Raw genomic sequence first — 10,659 nt, forward strand, 5'->3', positions numbered from 1 at the left:
TTCCCTGACCTGTGGGAAGTCCAAGGACGCCCACCTCCATCCAGGTTCAGTAAGTTGAGCATCCAAACTGCCCAGGCCCTGTTCCGGCGCTTTTATTGAGATGAATTTTCCTGATTATGATAGCATCCTTGTTTTAACAGGTCAATTGTTATGAAAGGCAAGGATTTAATTATGAAATCTCAATTTCATTCCAGTACTCAACATGTTTATTCTTGTATCAATACCACATTGTCCTAACTGTAGCCTTGTAGTGGGTTTTAAAATTAGGCTGTGAGCTCACAAACTTTGTTATTCTATTTCAGGACTGTTTTGGCTATTTTGCATCTCTTTAATTCTTACATAAACTTTTATATCTGCTTGTCAGTTTCTACAAAGAGGCTGTTTGGGTTTTAAATGGTCACAACTATAGATAAATTTGAGGAGAATCACCATCTTTATAATAGTAAATGCTCTAATCCATGAAGATGGCATGTTTTTTCATTTAGTAGGTCTTCCTTAATTACTTTACATAATTTAAAAAAATTTAATGTGCTGATCTCATCTATTTTTCTTTAGTGTATTTTACTTTCGTTTTGATACTCTTGTAAATGAGAATATTATTTTGGAATTGCTATTAGTGTATAGAAATAATTTGGTATTTACATACTTTGTGTTCATAAACCATATTTTACTAATTTATTAGTTGTCATAGGTGTATGTGTGTTTGCACATGCGTGTGTCTGTCTGTCTGTCTTGGGGGTGTTTTCTATATAAAATCACACCATCTGTAAATAGAAATAGTTTTGCTTTTTTGTTTCTGATGTATGGCTCTTATTTAGCAACTGTGACAGACCATTGCAGCTTTTCTTGTTGCCCCGGCTAGAATGTGCAGCACAGTCTTGAGAAGGAAGAATTAGTGTAGATAGACATCCTGTCATGTCTGCTCTTAGGAAATCATCTAGTGTTTGGTCCTTAAGCGTGATGTTATGTGTGTGTGTTGTGGTGGATACCTTTCACTATGCTGATAAAGTTCTGCTAGGGGTGGTCACATCCTCCCCTGCTGTCTTCAATGAAGGAGCGGTTAAGGAAGCATGGGTAAGAGAGAAACTACAGCAGTCAACAGTCCCTTTCCATGGCACGGCGAGGCTAGCATGCCAGGCGTGCTTGCTGTTTTTCTCCAGTTTCTCAGCCAGCTCTGACAGCAATCAGGAAGTGTTCCTAGGCACCATTTTGTTGGAAGGCTATGACTGTAGCAGCTGTAGCCAGCAGGGAAGCCATGGGCACACGGGTCTACTCCTCTCAGGTCTGAGCTGGGGCAAAGGTCAGGGAAGAGGTCTTGAGAACAGGAGCTTCTGAAGTCCCAAGTGTTCCAGTTGGCCGTGGCCAGTTTAGCCTGAGGTCAGGGTACTCTAAATGTGATTTCAGGAATGAAAGCACGAGAAATCCCAGCCCAGACCACAGGCAATGCTCACGTTGAACACTGGTCCCTGGCGTGAGGAAAACCAACAGATGGCAACCCCGAGAGCAGCGTTTGCCACGAGCTTCGGCCACACAGAGGTTCACTCAACTCACCCTCACTTGTCACTCAGCTCAGAGTCCTTCCTTATCCGTCTGCTCCCTGGGCCCCTCATCCTTTAACCCTTGTCAAAGGAGCATTAGTGGATATCAGACTTAAAGTGGTCCTTTCTCACCTGCACCTAACAGTCAGCTAAATCACCCTTAAATCAAGTCAAATCCCTCTTCTAATCCTAATAGCCATGCTACCCTAATCCTAACCCTCTTTTCAGTAGCAACTCCGATGTGTGGCAGCACTGCCCTTTTCCTCCCGGATCTCCTTTCCCATAGCATCCCTCCTTTCCACTATTTTCCATTACAAATTATAGTTATTCAGGTCAAGGGACAGCTCTGGCCGGCCAAAGCTACTGCAGAACCTCTCTCCAGCCTTCTTCCGAGGCTCAGACTGAATTAATGACTAACTCCAAAGCAAGCAGCTTATTTCATAATTACAATAGTGGAGATGACTTTGTGTATGTCTGTGTGCGCATGTGTGTGCATGTACATATGTGTGTGTCCATTGTGTGTACGTGTATGTGTGTGCATGTACATGTATGTGTGTTGTACGTGTATGTGTTGTGTGTATGTGTATGTGTTGTGTGTGCATTTGCATGCATGTGTGCATTGTGTGTATGTGTGTGTGTTATGTGTGTGTGCATGAGCATGCGTGTGTGTGCATGTGTGTATGTGTGTGTGTGTGTGTATTGTGGTGATGTCATGCTGAGGAACAGCTCCACATCCCTCAGAATCTCTGTGTTTGTGTAGCTAATGACAAGCCCCAGAATGGCTCATCTCATCTCTACCTATCCTGGTTCACTTTTGGCTTCCTGAAATGGAGAGAGTGGCTTATATTGTACCAACAGATGCTGCTCTCAGAACCCACAGCCTCCTTTGTTGGCTCTGTCAGATTTCCCTGTAAAGGACCCCATCACTATGTCTTTGTACAGAGCTTCAGTGGAGGGAGGGGGAGTTCTGTACCTGGGAACTTCCTCTCTGTTTGCCTACCGTTTTCATTTCTCGACATGTGGAGTGGTACAGTTGCTTGTTCCTGGGCGACAGATTTTCATGCTCGCATTTTCTGGCCTATGGGGAAAGGGAACAGAAAGGAGTGAGGAGAGGTTAAGACAGATACTCAGGGCAGAACAGATAGGAGTGAGGAGCAGATAAGACAGATACTCAGGGCAGAAAAAGAGTTAAAAACACGGAGGGGGGGAACTTCCTTTCATAAAAATGAAATGGGTATTCTTATTTTAGCCGCTCTAGAGTGGCTGCTTAGTCTGGGATTTGCTGTACTTTACAGCTTCAGAAAGGGCTTAAGCAGGAGGGAGCGACTACAGACAAGGTGTTGGCCTCGGGGCTGCTGTATACAGTGACAGAAATGCAAGGATAGCTATCCCTGTGGATTAGGAAATAAAATACAGTAGGATCTCTGCCTTTTAGCCTGTGCATATGTGGCAGAAGGGCTGTGTTTCCCTACAGGCAGCACATTCCCCCATTTTTGAAACAAGTTTCACCAAGTGACCCGGGACCTTTTGACTCCATGAAGATTTTCCCATAAATCTTTCCGCAGTCCCTCTGTGCAGCGAGCATTAAGCCACAGCGGAACTAGAGCTGTATATGTGTTGTGAGCCCCTCGTTGGGAAAGCAAGGCTGTGCCAACCAAGGCAAAGGGAGAGCTAGTGGAAGGAGGATGGGACGCCCTTCTGCTCCCTGTACAGACTGCTTTCTTTCTGACTTCCTGCAGAATGGGGGAGAGCCTCAGAGCATTTATACCTGAACCGAGGGCTCAGAGGGCTCTAACGTACATGTCTGGAGAGGTTTCCTTAGGAGGCAGATGAGAGTTTGAATCTAAAATTACATTGGAGGTTTGATCTAGCACCTTCTGATGCACACTGGTGTCAGAGTAATGCGATTCACCCACAGAAAGTATAGCGCATAGGCGGGAAGAGCGCCACAAAGACAAGCAAACAAGACTGTCAACTTAAGCTTTCTCCTTCGGGTCAACCCGTGTATGTCCTGACTCATTCCTGTTGCCCTGGGAGGTGTGGGAGACAGGAAAGGATGAACACATCTACCCAGCATGGTTAGTGTGCGCTGGAGGTGACCTTTGCCCACTGATCACAGGTACTTTCATCCTGAGAGGTACATGGCGTTTGGAGTTTGAAGACTGAATACTACCGACAAAAGTTGGATTCTTCGGACAAATATTTAAAATATGCTTCGTCTTTATAGGACACGATAAAGAATCAGCTCGGTATTAACACTGTGGGTTGGCAGGTAAGAGCATGAATGCAGATGGGTAGACTCAATAATTTAAGAAGCAATATTTCTTGTGAGGTCACTATATATGGGGTGGTGCCATATATAATACATAAATAATACAAAGTTCTCAGGAAGATGTGAAGACAATACAAATTCACTATTCATTAGGTAACCCTAGGTAAATAAGACAGCTTCTCGTGGTCCAGCAATTAGCATGCCCAAGCACCGCTGCTGTATTAGTTACCTTGCTCTGCACTATGACAAAGTACCCGACAGACATGGGTAAGGAAAATGTTTATTCTGTTTTTGGGGGATTTCAGTTCATCACGGCTGGGGAGACAGAACAGAGTCATTTGGTCCACTACAGCAAGAGATGTTGGTAGCAACAACTTCTCATGACAGTGGACCAGGAAGCAGACAGCTCATGCAGAACCAGGGATAGGTATAACTCTCCAAGTTCAGTCCCAAGTGCTCTGACTTCCAGCTGGGACTGGCTTTCTAAAGGTTCCGCAGCTTTCCCTGTGGTGCCATAAACTGGAGTACTGGACCCCAAACTTCTGGGGGGGTCACTTTAGAGTCAGACTGTAGCAGTGTTGATGGTTCTAGGACAGAAACAACTGCAGGAGGCCCCAGTGAAGCTGGGGGTCACTGCTGAGTTCCCTGGGAGTAATAAGCAGAGGGGAGGGTCTGAGAAGAGGAACAGGTCAACAGATGTGGCACTTTTCCGGTACATGAGAAAAGGGGAAGGCACTGCAGGCCCAGAAAACAGTGTGCAAAACCTGGGAGAGTAACCAAGCAAATCATCCTTGGGGGTTAGAAAATTCTAGTTGCCTGGTGGGAGAAAGGCTTGGGTGAGAAGAGGGACTGGTCAGTAAGCTCTCTGTGTATGCTCCTTGGCTTTGAACTGAATCAGCTCTCTGCCATGACTTCCCGGGCACTCAGAGGTGCTCTACCTTGTAGCTAAGGCTCCGCCAAAAACTGCCACCCAAAGCATCAGTGATATCTCTGGGACCTTAGAAAGAAAACAGGGAACAAAGAGAAGGGACATTGGTGGTGGGTTGAGGTTTAAGAAGACTTGGATGGAGGGTAGCAGCTATGAGGAAATCTTTGGGCTGGCTCATTTGGAGTAGAAGCATCTGTATATTATCTTCTCTGTTATCAGTTACTCCCACATTTGAAGACTTCTTGCCACCTAATAGAATACTACGAGGCCATTCATGGGTTGGGATCAGAGTTGGTGACAAGCCATGGGGCAAATATATTAGTGAAGTCCCCAAGGAGCAATTACTACCCACCCTGGCATTACTTATATAGTTCCAGAACAACAGTAGCTATAATCTTTGACATCAAAAGGATTAAACTATTCTCTAGATTCTTGATCTGTCCTTGTTAATTCATTACCCTTTAAGGCACAGCTTTCACCCCACTGCTGTGATAAAATACACTGATGAGCACAATGCAAGGGTTTCCTCTGGCCCACAGTTCCAAGGTGCAGGCAGCCGTGGCAGAGAGTCAAGATGACAGGGAACTGAAGCAGTTGGGGATACTGCATTAAGAGTCAAGAAGCAGAGTTTAGTGCATGCTTGCATGCTAGTGCTCCGTTTGGGATTTCCCCTCACAATCATCAGGTCTCCCCATCTTTATTAACACAATGGGCAAACACGGTCTTCAGGTGATTCTAGATTCTGGCCAGTTGACAACATTAGCTCTCACACTTTCTCAGAAAGCCCACATCCTTTTCTGTCTTTTATCACCCTCTTAGATTGAGTTGGATGCCTACCTCTCTATTCCAGTATAGACTTGATGAAACTTTCTTTGCAGTTTGATTTATTCAAAACAATCTTTTTGCTCCCACCACCAGCTAAGAGTTACTTAGCTGCAAGAACTATGCCTTGTACACTGTTCCTAAAGACTGTAATGGGCACAGGTATACAACCTAAATATTGAATGAATGAGTCATGATGAGTCATTTGAATTAACAGATGCAAATATAGACATATACATAAAGATTGCTGTTATGACATTGTATCACAGAGATCTTACAGGACAGTAGTGTTATTCTTTGTGTAAGGTGCTGCAGAGAATCACAGGCCAGGAGACTGAAGGGCTCCATTCTAGACCGAGTTCTGCTACTTGGGTGATGTCAGCCAATACTGAAAGTTCTCTGGGCCCCGCAGTCCCTCCTGATGGTCCCTGTGACCAAAAGGACAGAAGTGGATTGCTAACCCGCCACTTCAGTGCCTGAAGAGCAAAGCTAATCTTGGCCATGCCTCAGCTCGGACCCACAATCAGCCAGTCTTGCTTCCAAGAAGAGTTGCTCTGTTCCTCTTTATTTGGAGGGTAAGTAGGCTCAGAGGCAGCAGCACCAGGCAAATCTAAAGCTGACATAAACCATTTTGGATTCCATGTGCGAGAGGGCTCCTTTCCTTTGGTCATGCGCTCTTTCCCAGCCATGGAACCAAGGTCTTTCGGACCTGCACCATCCCACCTCACTCTTCTTCCTAAGGCTGGTATAGCAGAAGCAGCAGCAAGGGAGAGAGAACTGGCCAGGCCCAGCGCCAAGCTCCTGGTGATATCATCTCCCCAGTGAGAGACACTGAAACGTTAAAGTGTCTCTTGTTTCCTGAGCAGCTACCCTCGAGACAGCAGACAGAAGTAGTAACAGGAACCTGTTAAACCTGTAAAAAGCCCAAAGAGGTGTAACCAGATGTCAACCAGCCCCCAGATGTTGAAGATTCCTCTTTATATTTCACAACTGTAAGATCTTATTTTAGGACAGTGTTTCCTGAGGTTCCTAAAATGTTGTTCAAGGCCCAAGATTTTGGCTTGATAAAGAACTTGAAGTTTATTTCATTCTTCCCATCCTCACTCACACACACACACACACACACACACACACACACACACACACACACACACACACCTGTTTACATAACAAAAACTGAACATGTAAGTGCCAGATGGTGGTTTTAAAAATAGACAGCTTGATTTCGGGATAATGATAATTTGCCTACGTCCTTTCTGCCCTTCACCACATCTACTGCTTTCCCTTGCTTACTCCTGACTGAGCTGACAGGGACCTTGTTTACTCCTGACCTAGCTGACAGGGACCTGGTTTACTCTTGACTTAGCTGACAGGGAATTTTCTGGTTTACTCCTGACTGAGCTGACAGGGATCTTTCTGATTTACTCCTGACTTAGCTGACAGGGACCTTTCTGGTTTCCTCTCTCAAGTAAGCCACTGAGGAAACAGGAGCCACAAAGTCTAAGAGGCCTATCTGGTAACTCATTCACTTAGGTGCAGAGGTAGAAAATTTTGTCTTTTCTTTTTTATAAAAGGGTCAAAGACAGATTATTTCTTCCCCTCAGGGTAACAGTGGGTCCTTAGAGTCTACTTGAGGGCATACTTGTCAGAATACCCTTTAAAGACGGAAAGGGTTGTCAGTTTACTGTTCCAGAAAACCCATAAAATAATTACAGCTTCCCCTCTATCTGAAAATATCCATGACTGCCATCAAAGAGTAAGTACAAAAGTTCCGCCCAGTATTCACTAGAAAAAATATTAAACATACAATAAAGAACCAGGTATCTATTATCCGGACTTACTATTATTCAAATTTAAGTTCTGTGACCACCATCATTTTATAGCAATCAGACTCATTATTCTAAAATTGTTTTTATAGTTTCATGTTTGATAAATATAAACAGGAAAAGGACTTAGGACCATATGAGGTAGTTTTTTTGGTGGCCATGACTTTCACAATTTAGAATCAAGGAGAGATAGCTGCTGAAGAGATCTTAGTGGTGAGAAAATGGGATTCATCTTTTATTGTTTCCCAGCTCACCCTCTGATATTGAGCAATGGCTTCGGCCAAAGCTTTTTGTCACAGCCCTGCTAAAAGCAAAATAAATAATACTGTCATGTTTAATCTTACTTCATTAGGTCAGAAAAGCAAAGTCGGATCAAAGAGAGGGGAGAGCCATTGGGGGAAGGCACTGACAGAGGGCATCAGTGTGTAGCCTGCAAGTCCTGGCTAGCTCATACTCGGCCCCCACAGGTTGCCAGAGGAGGCTGAGAGCCTCCAGGTGCCTTAGCCCAGTTCACCCATGCACTTCCTTCCCCCCAACATAGAGTAAGTGAGCTTCTGGCTCCTTCACAAGGTGAAATGCTAGACAAGTGTGGCTAGTGAAAATTCTGCTTGGTAAACATTTGAGGGAATGTTTAGGTTTCATTTCCTGCCTTCATTTGAAAGCTTTCCCCATTATCCACCCCCATGGGTATTGTTTTAGACCCCTCTCTCTCTATACATCCTGTTCTTACTGTCTGCCGCCCACTCCCACTCCCAGACTGCCCTGCCTGTCTTTGCTCTCTGTCTGCTTCTGGCACACTTGTAGCTGCAGCTGCTGCACGGCCCCTGCAAGACAAGTGCGGAATGCTCCTGTGGAATGTGAGAGTTCAAATCGTGCCCCTTGACTCTTGATGGAGAAGAGGAAGGGAGCCAGGTGTCGGAACCTTTGCACCTATACAGTGCCCAGGACCCCTGGTTGGCATCGCAATGATTAGCAGTTTCTTGGCAGGTCCCTGGCTTAGGGATAAAGAAGAATATCCAGTGTCCACAAAACATTCCACTCCCTTGAGGCACCACATAGCTTCTGTCTGGGAAGGAGCAGCTGCTGAGCCTGCTACATGTGGCAAGAATTGGTAGCTCATAGCATACTCTGGAGGTCTGACTTCAGGCACTGCGTGGTGCCTAACAGAACAAGGATCCTAGACTCCTCAGAGACCCTTCCAACCTTTCTCTCACACACAGCAGTGAAGGGGAAGACCCTAGTAAGACGAAAATGAGGGCAAACCCCATGGATTTCTCACTGTTGCTGGAAGCAGGGCTTTTGGGATTCCTCTTAGGTCTGCCCAGAGATTGGTCTTTCAGAACTGTTGTTAGTCAGGCTGCTGAAGGTTGTTGCTCCTAACTTCCCTCTAGTGGCCAGACACTAGTATTGCATACACCAAATGCTAGGCTAGACTAGAGGAAGGCTTCTAGTCGTCTTTAGGAAAGCCACGGGGTGCATCGGTGTCTTAGTGTCTAGGCTGTGCACTGAGACGCTGAGCAGACCTCTGCCGAGTGGAACAGGCAGCTGAGAGCAGATGAGAGCTTGTCTAAATAGCTTAGATTTGGGGCGTGAAAGCTTCATGTCTGTGGTCAGTCTCTGCTCCCTTCTCTCCCCTCAGCAGGCTGTCATAGCAGCCAGGCTAGGTCAGGGTGTGAGGGGGACTACTGGAATGTCTGCTCACAGTTCGTGGCTTTACGGGTTGGCTGTGCTCTGGCTGGGCACAGCAGGCTTGCTCCCCTTCCGTGGAGCTCTGCCTGACTCCTGGGTACTCTTCAAGCATTTCCTGTACTCTCAGGCTCCGCGTCTTTCTGATATTCCGTCCTTTCCCTGAATCTCTTTTGCTCTTTCTCTAAACTGGCTCAGGATTATAGGTGTAAATGTGTTACCTTCAAGCCATGCAGGCTCCACTTCCTCCCTTTCTCCGCACCCCTCCCAGCCTGGAGTGACCGTCCCTACTACCATGTCAAGCACTTTGCGCCACTCTCTGATATTTCCGTATGGCCAGACTCATCTCATCTAGCCTGCCCCTGCTCTATTTCTGTGGGCTGCAAACGAGCTACTCTTTTCTGTATCATGTTAGAATAAATAAAAAGGGTTCAGTTAGCATTCAGGGACTGACATGAGGGCTCCTAATAACTGTTGCTTATGGTAACTGAGCGCATACTACGTGCTGGGCACTTGGCCAAGTGCTACGGGAACGCTCCCTCAGACATGTCCTTGCGATAGCCCCGAGAATGCGAGAATGCCTACAGCCTTACAAGTGAAAGAATTCCTAATGTCACCAGGTGTGTCCTTCCCTCCCTCTACAAGTGCTGACAGCTCCAGCACCTCAGCTCAGATGCCTCTGCGCCACACAGTGACTCGAGGGGCCACCAGCAATCAGTTGTATGGGATTTCTGCGGGAGGAGGGGAAGTGTGGGAGTTTTAAACAGAAAGCCCCACAGGTGTAGGGATTAGTTTGGGGAAGACAGCCATAATTCCTGGGGGCTGGGAAGAGGCTGGGTTAGTGTCTCTAGAAACCAGAAACGATCTCATTAGATGCCGAGATGCTGTCTCTGAAGGGCTTCTGGCAGACTCTTCCATAATTTCTGCTTTCCCTTTCTGGCATTTCTAACATTATTTATTTTTAGTTATAGCATACTGGAATACTAAAATACTTGAGTCAGGGTAAGAACAAATAAAACCTGGTTTTATTTGTGGTGATACAAATTCATGTAATTAAACAGATAAATATTCATTGAGCACTGATGATGTGCCAGGCACAGACTCTTGTTAAGGCGACAGGAAATACATTCACAGTCTATATTAGGGATCAAGGAAAAGATATAGTGTTCACGAAACATTCTACGCTCGAGTCAAGACAACAGTGTAATTCAATTAAAACATTCTGAGTACCTTCAATATGACATCTGGAACCTGAAGCAAATTTGGCAAATCCATATCCTTCTTGGATAAAGTCAGAACAGTGGCAGAGGCATGATATCTGAGTGATGAAAGCAAAAGGAAGTTAGAATCAGAGTCTCCAAGCCATGGAGGTCCCAGCTGTTTCAGAGACACGGCTTGAGGACTTGCACTGCCTCCTGCTCCAGTTCTATAGTTCTGCATAGCTCGGGCCATCAAGACTCAGGCCATGCAGGCTCGGGTCATGGGGCTCAGGCCATGGAGCACTCCCACATACACTCAGTCCTCTTAGGCCACTTTGGCTTCTCTCTCTCTCTCTCTCTCTCTCTCTCTCTCTCTCTCTCTCTCTCT

At 45.8% G+C, this 10,659-nt stretch overlaps 1 protein-coding gene across 1 annotated transcript in view; it reads right to left on the minus strand.

The window, feature by feature from the left end:
* Positions 1–10,659, minus strand: part of C6H1orf105 (chromosome 6 C1orf105 homolog) — a 50,931-nt gene that overhangs the window by 23,937 nt on the left and 16,335 nt on the right. The window contains exons 3-4 of the mRNA XM_005363960.2: positions 10,303–10,390; positions 2,539–2,616 (exon numbers count right to left, since the gene is read on the minus strand). Of these exons, the coding sequence (XP_005364017.1) occupies positions 2,539–2,616; positions 10,303–10,390 (166 nt within the window). The remainder of the gene's footprint in view (positions 1–2,538; positions 2,617–10,302; positions 10,391–10,659) is intronic.

Source organism: Microtus ochrogaster (genome assembly GCF_000317375.1).
Source record: "Microtus ochrogaster isolate Prairie Vole_2 chromosome 6 unlocalized genomic scaffold, MicOch1.0 chr6_random_2, whole genome shotgun sequence".
NCBI classification, from domain to species: domain Eukaryota; kingdom Metazoa; phylum Chordata; class Mammalia; order Rodentia; family Cricetidae; genus Microtus; species Microtus ochrogaster.